The sequence below is a fragment of the Diceros bicornis genome, chromosome 28 (assembly GCF_020826845.1).
Source record: "Diceros bicornis minor isolate mBicDic1 chromosome 28, mDicBic1.mat.cur, whole genome shotgun sequence".
Taxonomy (NCBI): Eukaryota; Metazoa; Chordata; class Mammalia; order Perissodactyla; family Rhinocerotidae; genus Diceros; species Diceros bicornis.
Window position 1 is genome coordinate 31,742,383 of NC_080767.1, and position 14,222 is coordinate 31,756,604.

Sequence of the window (14,222 nt, forward strand, 5' to 3'; positions counted from 1 at the left end):
GATTTGGTTCCTGGGTGCGGACCTACGACACTCATCTGTCAGTGGCCATGCTGTGGTGGCAGCTCACATACACAAAGAGGAAGATAGGCAGCAGATGTTAGCTTAGGGTGAATCTTCCTCAGCAAAAAAAAAAAAAAAAAAAAAAAGCACATAGTGAGTCCCAAACAGGATAACAGTGAAACTGCAGCACCTCACAGCCAAAGAGAAGCTTTTAAAGGCTGAATGAGAATAGAGATGAATTGGACATGGTTGCTGTCCTCAAGATGCTTATAGCTTAGGGTAGATGACAGTTGTTATAAATCTTGTTGCGGTTCTTAATATGAGTCTTTGTTTTGTAACAAAGTACCTCAGAACTCAGTAGCTTAAAACAACAATTTATTATTTCTCATGATTTTGTGGATTGACTGGGCAGTTTTGCTGGACTTGCTTAGGCTCATACAACTTCATTCAACTGCTGCATTGGCTGGGGACTGGGCTTGACTGGGATGGCTGGGTCTATCTTTCCATGTGGTCTTTTCATCTTAGGCTTCTTCAGAGCATGATGATCTTAGGGCAGACGTGGAAGTGAGAAGGCCTCATTTAGAGTGAGGCTTAGCAATTACATGGTGTCGCTTCTGCCACATTCTACTAGTCAAAGCAAGTCACAAGGCCAGTCCGATTTATGAGTTGAGGGAAATAGTCTATACCTCTTGATGGAGGAGCTGTAGAGATTTTGTGGCCATATTTCATTTTCACTGTCAATATAGTTAGATATAATGCTATGGTAGAGATTAACAAACGGTGCTATAGAACAGAGTGGATGGAAACCTGTCTCAGCTTGGGGGAGGAGTCAGAGAAGGCTTCTTGGAGACGACAATGCTTTAAGTAAGACTGTACAGAAAAGCTTTATGTGATGGTGTAGTTATAAAAAACAGATGTTTTTTCTCATAAAATGTTTTGACAACTCACATCAAAATCTGAGAACTTCCCATAAATTCAGAACATGTTGTGTTTTCTCTACCTGACTCCTCTGGGCCAGGAATCTTACACCTTTAGCTCTTAGCCAAAAGATATTCTATATATGTTGGTTGGGGGTACATTGATGAGCTAGTGCTTCTTAGGGGGAATGTTCAGCTAGAGAAGTTTTTAAGCTTTTTAATCTTCGTAGAGTTTTCTTGAAAAATCCAACTGACATTATTTTAGTTGGAAAAAACTTGCCAAGCTTTATTAAAATAGTTAGCAAATACAGAAGTCACTCCTTCTCACTTAGTATTGCCTAAACTAATCTGACTCAATTTCAGATATGACTTGTTTTAGGATCAGGTTATCTTCTCTGTAATGCAGACCTTTGATTCAGCAAGTAAAGTTACTGAATCTTGAACACAATTTAATTAAGGGGATCAGCATGGTGATGGGGGAGGCACAAAAGTAGATATGTCATCATTTTATCCTAGCTGCTCATAGCTGTGAGCAGAATTATATGAGAATGTAATTGTTGCCTGAAGAAGAAAAAAGGTTTCATAGAGTAGTAACAATTCAGCAAAGCCTTAAAGAGTGATTAAGAATTTCCCAAGGAAGTGAGTCTCTGACATGTGGAAAGATCAAGAGGCTTGAAAGGACCTGGAGTCAGGACCACTGCATACAGTAGAATTGAATGTGCTTGCTTTTCTTTTTTTCACAGGATACAAATAGCCTTTTTATCATTTGTTTTCTGTAAATATAAAAATAATGTGTGCTTGATATAGAAAATTCAGACAGTAAGTAAAACCCAGCCATAATCCCATTATTTAGCAAAAAAATCCTAAATATTTTGAGTCTTTCTTCAGTTGACTTTTTAGGATGAGTTCACAAGGTTCTCTTCTTCCCTCTTCCCTTTTTAAATAAATGTTAATAATTCCTAATGGTAATTTTACATTGTTTTTCTGATCCTTCGTTCATACAGTAAGATAAAGAGATGGATAATCAGAACTGCTACAGTTTATAAATGTGACACAAAGAGACTTAGTGATTTATCAAAGATCACAGAACGTGTATGTGTATGGATTTGAGATTAGTAACTATACTTTCCAGTATCCAAGTTGGATTTCTGGTTCTTTTGTGCCTTTCTTTCTGATAAAACTGAGATTTATATACTTGTTTCGAAATGGCTCAGCTTTTACACTGAAACTGAGCAAAATTACTCAGTTTGAACCACTTTCATTTATATTTTCATGGCAGTATGACACAAGTAGTGGCAACCGTAGACCATCAGGAATTTGTCTTTAATTTTCTGATCATCTATGGATTGTTCAGGCACACACTGTCATTTCCTAAGCATACTTTCTTGAAGACATAAGATCTCTACTGGAAAAGGGTCCCAAACTGCCTAAAGGAGCTTTGTATAACTGGCAAATCAAGTGGGGCCTAGTTGGTATTGTTGCAGTGAAGGGAAACAGGGGCTATAAAGTTAGAAGCAGAAAATTAAGACCAGGAAATGACTCTGGATGTTGCCTCTGGAACATTTTGTCCGTTGGTTCCATAAATGCAGTTTTGCTTTCAAGGAAATAGACTTGTAGCCAATTCAGCTATAGAAGTTATTACCTTTATTTTGATATAATTAGAAAGGACAGATGTTATTCCAGTAATGCTTCTTTTGCACATGAATAGTAGGTGTGTACTTAGTTTTCTCTGGACCATAGAAAATGAAAGAACTACTTTTTTTAAAGTTATTATTTGCTTTTTTGAACCTCAACTCTGGTAGGTGGATCAGGATTTAGAAATAGCTGTAAGTGGGGTAGGGAGATACTAACCGGATGCTTACAAATTGGCAGGTACTGTGATGCGAGAAATGAGATAATTCTTATAAAAAGCACATGATATGGTGCCTGAAATACAAATAATAAGTGCCCATAATCATATTATTATTGTATCATTGACGCCTCATTACAGTCCTGTAACATAGATATCAACATCCTCATTTTAGAGATGAGACAGTCATGGCTCCCAGAGGTTAGTTTGCTCACAGCCAACAGAGTTAGTATCAGAGGCATGTCCCAAACTCAGTCTATCTTACTTTGGAACCCAAGCAGGACTACTAAGTACAGTTATAGGCTCTACTCTGTACAGTCCCAGGGAGGTGCTGTTCACATAGTCTGTGATGTGAATGGTGCACCCTGGAGTTGTGTCACAAGCCAAATCTTGTCCCAGATTTTTTTTACTACCACCCTGCTTTGTAAGCAGAATTGTGAATAAATCATTCACCATGCAGTCTCTGTCCTTGCAAACATTTATGTCTTTGTTTACAGAACCTGCTAATTTGGTTACTTTATACTTATTATTTTTTTTCTAAATTCGGGACTGTTTCCTAAAGAACTCTCCCCTCTTATTCTTAGTGTAGATTACGTGGAGACAAACATAAATCTAAATGTGACCCTTAGTTGTATTATCCATATATATGTGCTTTGCTTGTATATGTTTGTTTGTGCTAAATTAAGTTAGAAATCTTTGTTGGACTTCAAAAATAAAGTTTATTGTTGGTATTTTGCAGCATGCTCTTTGGTCCTGCCCAGTATTCTTATTGTACATGTTAAACCTTAATGACACTTTCAGAAAAATGGGAAATAATGGTATTTGTTTTTGTTTTTTTTTAGATAGTTAACAAAGCTAAAATAAATCATTCAGAATTCATTTTCGGTAACTAAACCAAAATCTGTAGAATATCCAGTATCCAAATTGGATAAAATAATACGACTTGGCTTCTATTCTTTGCGTTTATAAAATTCAGTTCGGTAAACATGTATTGCAGATATACTCTATACAAGTTGCTACCCAAACCTTTGGGGATATAAAGATAACAAGAAACAGTCTCTGCTATCTGATAATGCCCAGTCTGGTTCAAGGGGCCCACTAAACAAGTATTCTCTAAAACAAGTAGCAATGCTAAAATAAACATGTATGCTAATCTTATGGTAGCACTCCCTAAGGAGGGAGTGATTAAACCCCATGTAGCAGGGTTAAGATCTTCCAGAGCAGGTAACAGAATTTAAGCTTGGTCTTTTTTTTTTTTTTTTTGTGAGGAAGATCAGCCCTGTGCTAACATCTGCCATTCCTCCTTTTTTTTTTTTTTTTTTTTGCTGAGGAAGACTGGCCCTGGGCTAACATCTGTGCCCATCTTCCTCCACTTTATATGGGACACTGCCACAGCATGGCTTGCCAAGTGGTGTGTCGGTGTGTGCCCGGGATCCGAACCAGCAAACCCTGGGCTGCCACAGCGGAGCGCGTGCACTTAACTGCTTGTGCCACCGGGCCGGCCCCAAGCTTGATCTTAAAGAATAGAAAAGAGAAAGAGAGGAGGGCTTTCCAGGAAAGAAAATAGTCTATGCAAAGTCTAGATGCTTGAAAGTTGATGATGTGTCCTGGGGAAGTGATGTATTTTGATATGACTGATAGGAGTTGGAAAGCTAACTTGGGCGGAGTTGTGGAAAACTCACAGAATATAGTTATGAATTTCAGTTTTATCTTATGGGCCTTGAGGAAACATGGAAGAGTTTAAAAATGAGGCCAGTGCTTGATCAGAACTCAGATTTGCAATTATAACTTGAATGGCCATATGAAAGATAAGTCAGAGAGGGGAGAGAAAGAAGGTGGGGAAACTAGTACCTTTCCAATAGGCTTTTGTAAAATGAAAGAGGCTGTCCTATGGTACTAGCTATGCAGAGATAGAAGAAGGAAAAAATGTGCAGTTGAACAAGGATCAGTAGGATTTATATGAGTAGTGTGGGAATGAGAGGAGTGAAAGGTGATTGTGGTCTTTTGGCCACTGAGTGGATAGTAGTGCAATTCACTGATTTTAAAAAAGATACAGGAGGAGGATCAGACAGTGAGTTAAGTTTTGACAAAATAAGTTTGGAGTATCTAGCTGAGGGTGTCTGTCCAGTAGACAGTTGAGGAAGGGGTTGTAGATATATGTTGGGAATTGTTTGTATATCATTGAGAGTAGATGAGATGGCACAGGAGAGTCTATAAAATGAGGTTATTGCCAAAAATAGAATCCTGGCTAAATACTTTTTTGAGGGGAAAATAGAAAAAAGGAACAGTTGTGTTCTCAAATTTCATCTCCGTAGAAACCACATTTTTTCTATTTTTTTTTAAATAGACTTTATTTTTTAAAGCAGTTTTAGGTTCACAGGAAAATTGAGAGGAAGGTACAGATTTCCCATATAACCCCTGCCCCTCCTCCGCTATCAATATCCCCTTTCTAAGTCAAGTTTATTGAGGTAAAATTTACACACAGTAAAATGCAACCCTTTTAGGTTTACAGTTCTATGAGCTTTAATGAATATAAACTCTCATATAACCACCATCATCACAATCAAGCAGAATATTTTCATCCTTCCAAAAAGTCCCCCTCTGGTTCTTTTTAATCAATCCTCTTCCCTGCTTCCTAGCCCCTGGCAACCAGTAATCTGATTTCTGTCCCTGTAGTTTTGCTTTTTCCAGAATGCCATGTAAATGAAATCACACAATATGTAGCCTTCTGTGTCTGGCTTCTTTTACTTAAAATAATGCTTCTGAGATTCATCCATGTTATGTGTATTAGTAATTCATTCCTTTTTATTGCTGTGTAGTATTCCATTTTATTGGTATTTGGCAGTTTGTTTATCCATTCACCAGTTGATAAACATTTACTTTGTATTCAGTTTTTGGCAGTTATGAATAATGCTGCTATAAATATTCACAAACAGGTCTTTGCATAGACATATGTTTTTATTTTTCATGGGTAAATACCTAGGAGTGAGTCATATGGTAAATGTATATTTAACTTTATAAAATATATAAAAATCTGCTAAAGTGAATTCCATTCTATATGCCCACCAGCAATGTAGTAGAGTTTTTCAGTCACCCCACATCCTTGTCAGCCCTTGGTATTGTCAGGATTGTTTTGTTTTTAATTTTAGCCATTCTTTTATAGGTGTGTAGAGGCATCCTATTGTGGTTTCAGTTTCCCTAATGGCTAATGATAGTGAGTTTCTTTCATTTGCTTGCTATCTGTATATCTTATTTGGTGAAATGCCCCCCTTTTTTTTTTTAATTGGGTTGCTTGTTTTCTTATTATTGAGTTATGAGAGTTCTCGATATATTCTGGATATAAATCCTTTATCAGATAAATGATTTGCAAATATTTTCTCAAAGTCCGTGACTTGTCTTTTCATTCTCTTAACAGTATCTTTTGAGCAGAAGTTTCTAGTTTAGATAAAGTGCATTTTATCAGTTTTTTCTTTTATGCATATTTTTTGTGTCCTAAAAAATCTTTGTGTCCCAGGACCACAAAGATTTTCTCCTGTTTTCTTCTGTAAGTTTTATAGTTTTAGAATTTACATTTAGATCTGTGATCCATTTTGCGTTATGTGTTGTGAAGTATTGGTTGAGATTCATGTTTTTGCATGTGTATGAATGTCAAGTTAATTGTTCTAGCATCATTTGTTTTCTTTTATTACCTTTATACATTGAATTACCTTGCCAACTTTGTTGAAACCAATTGACCATATATATGTGGGTCTATTTCTAGCTTCTTTTTTGTTCCATTGATCTACATGTCGGCCCTTTCACTAATACCACAGTGTCTTGATTGCTTTACCTGCAACTATGTTTATTTTAGAGATTGTGGTATCTGTTAGGAATGCTTTTGGCAGCAGGGAACAGAAAGCTCTACTGATAGTAGGTTTATTTTTCTGTCATAACAGGAAGTCTTGAGATAAGCAGTTGCTGGTTTGTTTAAGCTATTCATCTATGCCAGGATCAACAAACTACAGCCTGCTGTCCTAATCTGGCCTGCCACCTATTTTGTAAAACACCTGTGGAGGTTCTTAAAAATGCATATGCCCAGGCTGTACCTGTGAGACTGATTTAGTTGTCAGGGTGGGATGTGAGGGGACAGAGGGAGGAGCAGGTATTTGAATTTTAACATACTCTCTGGTAATATTGGTAGTCGTGTTGTATAGTCATGGTTAAGAACCATTAATCTAAGGTTGGTTCTTAGAGTGTGTCCCAGATCAGCAGCATCACCATCTCCTGGAAACTTTTACAAAATGCAAATTATTAGGCCTACCCCAGACTTTTTGAATTGGAATTTGGTTAGGGCCCAACAGTTTAAGTTTAACAAGTTCTCCAGGTGATTCTGATGCATGCCAGAGTTTGAGAACTCTCAAAAGCATTTCTGAATGTTTCCCAGATAGGCCTAGGGAAGATTGACTGTCTTTTAAAAAAAAAAAAGTTTTTTTGGTGAGGAAGCTTGGCCATGAGCTAACATCCGTTGCCAGTCTTCCTCTTTTTGCTGAGGAAGATCGGCCATGAGCTGACATCTGTGCCTATCCTCCTCTATTTCATATATGGGATGCCTCCACAGCATGGCTTGATGAGTTGTGTTTTGGTCTGTGCCCGGGATCCGAACCTGTGAACCCCGGGGCTGCCGAAGCGGAGCGTGCGAACTTAACCACTACGCCACTAGGCCAGCCCTCCAAAAGAAAAGTGTGTATATTATAATGTCACAGATAGTAATTTTGAAATTGGATTGAAGGTTCACAAATGATCTAACATGATAATCGTTGAGTACTATATTGGATGTCATCCAAGGCATATGTTAGGTTGCTATTTCTAAGCAGCTTTTAAAAATCAACATTTTTGTGTGTGTACATTACTTTTTCCTAGCCTTTAAGGAAGAGTTAAGGAAATAGAAGGCAGTTCTTAGATTTATGCACTTTATAAACAAGGGAAGAATGCAAGATAAACATGTATAAACACAAAAGACAAACATATAAACATATTTTATTTCAGGGTTAGGTATATTTTTGTGATTGGTGAATATATTACAATGTAGGCAATGTATCCAACAAAAACCTTGAGTTGACTTACCCTCTATACCAAAGAACAAAACAGTACTTCATAGCAGGTAAAATATAATGTCTTCTCTTTAATTTAGTTTGCTCTTTTAATGATAGCCTTCCTAGTTATAATTACTAATTGCTTAAACATGGAGTCTAATATCTTTTCTCCATCTGTTTTCAGGAATCTGTAACTATCCTACTTATGTTATTTCTCCTTTTCCTTTGGAAAACAGTTTAAGTTCAGTTAGGCTATCATTTGTTTACTGCAGGTGATACAGTATTTCTTTAGTTCTGAAAGAATAAGAGATTAATTGGAACTAAGCTCTAGTTTGTTTTTTATGTGCTTTAAAAAAACTTTTGAAAGCAGAACTTCTGAAAAAAGAAACTTGATTGCACCTGTGGGTGTGTAGGATCAGACATAACAAAGAGTTAAAATTACTTGACCCAGTTGTAGTTCCATTAGCAGTAACTGTAAACATAAAATGAAGTTCACAGGAGCAGACATTGTCATTGAAGCCAAGAGGCTGAAACACGTGTCTGGTCCTTATTTCCAAGGCAAGAGTAACTGACGTGTTAGAATTTCCTTGGGAAAAAGTCAGCAAAAAAACACTTAAAACTGTTTATTTCTCAATCATAATTTATAGCCAAAGGGACTTGCAGTTTATAGAGTTATAAAAGATGTTTGAACTGGGTTCCTCTGTTATTGGAATTTTGCTTCTTAACTTCTGGGTTAATTTTACTGAGAAGACCTCATTCTCTTTAACAGTTTCATAGCCCCACCCATTTTAACTTTTCAGTCTTCAGAAAGCCTCTTAAATCAACCACTCTTTTTTCATCATGACTTCCTTTTCCTAAATTAATTCTTTTGTTAATTTTTCCAGTATTCGTTGAATAAGCATTTAGTGACAATACTAGGTTTTGTCACTTGTGGTTTTCCTTATCATTGGGCAGTCTCCACTTGATTTTGCACTTGTTTACTTCCTTGTTGAGCAATTAACAATAAACCATAATGACTCCAGAAAAATACTTGACATTATTGAAATGGAGTGCTTCTGTTCCTCAGGGCCATTTTATGCATGCATCTCCCCAGCCTTATTCAAGTGTCTCAGAACTTTAAGAACCTGTTCATATCAGAGAAGTCTCCCTCAGAAATACAAGACACTTACTTGTAGCAGGAGTGGTAAAATACATGTGAAAATTTGTTACCTAATAAGTATGTTTCTGTTGATAACTTTTGGAAGCAAACTCATTTTCCCTTTTTCTTAAGGATAAGAGAAGCTTCTAAAGATATTCCTCTTGACAGCATTATTTCTCACCAGACTGGTGTAATTATAAATATTTTAATTGTTGCTATTTTAGGACATTAGAGAAAACTTTTAGTAACATTGACAGACTATCACATGTATTTCTGCATATTAGTCTCAAATTCACTATACACTTTTCCATGAAAAGCTATGAATTGAGAGCAGCTACAGCTCTTATTTATTGCAGATCATGGTTTATTCTATTTTTTAAAAACTTTCAGAAGATATCTGTGTATCAAAAGAAACGCTGACTGTTTTCTGTAGAATGCAGACCCATTTTGATCAGTACGGGCCTCTGTTTCTCACTTTGCTGATTGCATGTATTTGTGACCCTTAGATTATAGGGAATGGAAGTGAGCAGCAGCTGCAAAAAGAGCTAGCAGATGTGCTGATGGATCCTCCAATGGATGACCAGCCAGGGGACAAGGAGCTTGTGGAAAGGTCACAGCTGGATGGCGAAGGAGATGGGCCTCTTCCTAGTCAACTCTCGGCTTCATCCAGCATTAACCCTGTGCCATTAGCAGGGCTCCAAAAACCAGAGATGAGCCTACCAGTGAAACCTGGACAAGGAGGTTAGGATTGCTGCATTGCTTGCATAATTGAAGGTTATTGTTTTTAATATTTGAGTGTCCACCCTGTACTAGGTTTGATTCAGAGCAAGCAAAAACCATTATCTATGTTCTCTAGACTCTGGACTCTAGATTTAGGGGCATGTGAGAGGAGTAAATACATACACCATTCTGATTTGCCTTTAAATGTATGTCATTTCTACCAGAGAAAGAGAAACAGTAGTTAAATGACATTGAGGGAGTCTTATTTCAGAATGTCTAAAGATTTTTCCAGGGAAGAAGGAATTTGAGTACAGTGTTGGAGAAATGGAGGAATAATGCGTGATGAAGAGTTGTTTGCTCCGGGCCTGTATAGCTCTATGGGAATAGTTGCCAAGTGGAAAAAGGGAGCTGAAAGGCATAGCAAGAAAGGAGGAAAAGGGCAATTATAAAGGGTCATTGGGAAAAGTAGGGTGTTAAAACTGTAGATGTTTATGGGGCCGGCCCCATGGCTTAGTGGTTAAGTGAGTGCGCTCCACTGCTGGCGACCCGGGTTCGGATCCCGGGCTCGCACCGACGCGCTGCTTCTCTGGCCTTGCTGAGGCCGCATCCCACATACAGCAACTAGAAGGATGTGCAGCTATGACACACAACTATCTACTGGGGCTTTGGGGGGAAAAAAATAAATAAATAAAATCTTAAAAAAAAAAAAAAACTGTAGATGTTTATTGGGAAAGGACAAGCAAGGAGGTACAGAGAACATAATAAGGTGGCTGAGATGATGAATGAGACAAATAATTATAACAGTGCAGATCAGAAAGAAGACAGAGATAAGCTTTTTCAGAGTGGTAAAATAGTAGATGTATTTTTGACCTAAATGTGTATTATAAAGTCAAAACAAATTAGGCAGAAAGGGTAAATCAGATCTGAATCGCAGGTCACTTTTTAGATTTGGGAATGACATTATCAGCAATACCTAAAAATTTTGGTGTTCGTGACAGAGTTCTAGTGCGAGATTTCTGGCTTTCATAGGCATTTCTTCTGGGGCAATGGCCTATTATCTCATTACTACTTAATTTTAGAATCTAAACGTAACTTTTTACTTAGTGTTCATGTCCTCAGAATATCGAAATGAAAATAGGCATCTCCTTATCGTTTCTTTCAGATTCTGAAGGGTCAAGTCCTTTCACACCAGTCGCCGATGAGGACAGTGTAGTTTTCAGCAAACTGACTTATTTAGGCTGTGCCTCAGTAAATGCTCCCAGGAGTGAAGTGGAAGCCTTAAGGATGATGTCCATCCTAAGAAGCCAGTGTCAAATTTCACTAGATGTAACCCTATCAGTGCCCAATGTCTCCGAAGGAACTGTGAGGTAAGACCAGTTTCTTGAAATGTTTGTAACATTTGGTCAGATTTCTGACCTATAGTTTTAGAAAGAAGCAGTAGTGAACAAAATACATCATTATTATATCCATGTAATGTTTAATTGATCTGGCACTTACCTTATGTCTTTCAAGGATTGTAACCCTTATGAAAAATAGTCACTTATTTGAACAGTTTTTTCTGCTCTTCCCCGCCCCAATGGTGTGTAGCACATTAGAAATTTAAATGTTTTGGAGATAATTGCAATATGTTGACCTGAGAGTCTGCCCAGAAAATTAATTTGTATTTTCCATGTTCCCCCAGTACAAATACTAGCTTGACACATTAGTTCAATGTAGAGTTGCATGCTGATTTTGTAAATTATAAAAACCTGTTGGTAAACATTAACCATTCTAGTACAGTCTCTTAATTTTTAAGAGGAAACTGAGGCCCAGAAAAGTCTCTAGAAATGGCTGTTGTTATACTAACTAGAATAAATCACAGCAATTAAACATAGACAACCAGGTGTCTATATTAACTAGCTAAATACAGAATTCTAAATAATCAGATGAATACAGCTAATAAAATAACTTTTTTCCTATTATAAAAAAATACATGCTTATTTCAGAAAAATCAGAACACAAGCTAAAATTCAGGAAAATATTCTTAATTCTACTCTCCCATTGATAAATACTGTTAACATCTTGGTTTATTAAGATCATCTTTGTGTTTTTGTAAGTGTATATGTTTGTGTATGTGTGTATATACCTACGTATATATACATGTATAATTATACAACTTTTAGAATCAACATTTTTTAATAGCAGTGGAATTATACATATCCTGTAACATGCTTTTTTCACTTAGTTTTATATCATGAATCTCTTTCCATATCAATAAATACAATTAAAAATTTTAATTTATAATACATGATGGATTATTCAGAAATAACCACTGTTAGACATTTTAGTTTTTTTTTTTAAATGATAAAAGTACTACTATTAATAGCTAATATTAAGTTTTTATTATATGGGCACATAAGTGCTTTACCTATAATTTTCTTATAAATGGGTATTTTTGAACTAAATTTTTGTAGTTTTTAAAATTTCCTTAGGATAAATTCCTAGTAGACTTATTGGGTCAGAGATTTGCCCATTTTTTTGGTACGTTGCCAAATAGCCATCTAGAAATATTGATCCAGTTTATGTTTTTGTCAGCAGTGTATGAGAATATCTATTTCTCTACCCTCAAAGCATTTGGGATTTTCATGGTAATAGAGTTGTAGCTATATGTGGATAGTTGTAAGGTAATTATTTAATGTCCCAATCATCTGTAGTCTGTAATCATCTGTAATCATATGTAATTTTTCTCTTCTACATTTAAAGAACTATTTCACCAAGACTCACAAATCCTAATTTTAATTTATTAATGTGAAACCTGTAATAAAATTCGTTTAGCACTCATTTCTATATACTTCTTAGTCAATAGTCATTCCTCCAATTGAAGTTATACTTGATTCTAATATATTTTCATTCTATAAAGACATGAGAAAACTAATTTCTCTTGCCCCATGTTTTCAGAGTTTTTATCAAAGTGCCTTTGCACCTGGATTAGATCCCCTTCCTAGGTATCTCCTATGCGCAAGGTCCCCTGGGCTTTCTCCATCAATGGCCCTGCCCATTCAGTGTTGAAATAGCATAGCTTCTTTTTAGTCCTTTTTTTTAATAATTTTATTTATTTATTTATTTTTTCCCCCAAAGCCCCAGTAGATAGTTGTATGTCATAGCTGCACATCCTTCTAGTTGCTGTATGTGGGACACTGCCTCAGCATGGCCAGAGAAGTGGTGCGTTGGTGCGTGCCCGGGATCCGAACCTGGGCCGCCAGCAGCAGAGCACGCGCACTTAACTGCTAAGTCACGGGGCCAGCCCATCTTTTCAGTCCTTTGATAGCTGTGTCTTTAGTGCCCAGGACAGAACCGGGAATGTTGTTAAAATCACATAAGTGTTTGTTGAATGAATACATTTTTGAGTGAATGACATCCCTTTGATTTTCATTGTATGGCATCCTTTTGATTTGATTATCTTTTTTTCCTTAGGTGTTAACATTTTGTACAGTCTCTCTCCCCTTGCTTCCCATGAATCACAATAACATGTTTCACTCTGAGAAAGCATATCCGTTTTTTATTTTTTCAAATAAAGCAGATCAGGTCATTTTTTTAGGAGAAAATGAAAAGCACAGCTTTAATGATTTCTTTATGATTTCTTTTGGTAGTCTAATTAATTTACCCATTGATCTAGTCTTTATTTAGTTACAGACTATATAAGAAACATATGTACTTATTGATATTGTTTATGCCTTCCTGATTGCCTGCCTAAAACATAGGATTATGTAGTTTCTAGTACCATGGAAATTATGTGATCAATAACTTTAGGAATCCACATATAACTTTTTAAATCAAGATTTAAGCTTACTATGACTAGCACGCTAAAAATGGTTTCTATGATCTTCTTGTAGAAAGATATCTTGAATCATAATATAGATGTGGTGAAAGTAGTCATAATCTCTCTAATCTCTTTATATCCCTTTTTCTGAGCAGACTCTTAGATCCTCAGACAAACACTGAAATAGCAAACTACCCTATCTACAAAATTCTCTTCTGTGTCAGAGGGCATGATGGAACTCCTGAGAGCGACTGTTTTGCTTTCACTGAAAGTCATTACAATGCAGAGCTTTTCAGAATACACGTCTTCCGGTGTGAAATACAAGAAGCTGTAAGTCTTTAAGAGAAAACTGTCTGCAAATGAACCTTCACCTGTACCCCTCAATATGTTGAAATGATTACAGTACTTATTATGATCACTTATAAGCCAAATAGAATTCTCTGCTAGTGTTTTATTTATTCCAGCTTTGTGGACTGAAATAAACTGAAAGTTTGGTTAACCAGAACATTTTTGTTGCTAAGAGTGTCAGAGAGACCATTGGCTGCTTCTTGATTGGGTTAGATAGACATCTTGGTTCTAGCAGTGACATATTTGCAAACTGTTCTTTTAGAGCTAAACTTGTAAGATTATTTTTATTGTAATAAGTATATTCAGATAGTTTCTAACAATTTAGGAAATAATTTTTCACTTGGATTTCTAGCATTTACACCGTTTCTTTTTTAAAACA

At 36.3% G+C, this 14,222-nt stretch overlaps 1 protein-coding gene across 5 annotated transcripts in view; it reads left to right on the top strand.

Annotated features, from left to right (window-relative positions):
- RABGAP1 (RAB GTPase activating protein 1) overlaps positions 1-14,222 on the top strand; it is a 159,525-nt gene that overhangs the window by 34,617 nt on the left and 110,686 nt on the right. For 4 of the 5 annotated variants that reach the window (XM_058523986.1, XM_058523985.1, XM_058523983.1 and 1 more), the window contains exons 3-5: positions 9,483-9,717; positions 10,859-11,063; positions 13,651-13,825. In XM_058523986.1, coding sequence (XP_058379969.1) covers positions 9,483-9,717; positions 10,859-11,063; positions 13,651-13,825 — 615 coding nt within the window. The remainder of the gene's footprint in view (positions 1-9,482; positions 9,718-10,858; positions 11,064-13,650; positions 13,826-14,222) is intronic. The other variant, XM_058523987.1, reaches the window with a different exon arrangement.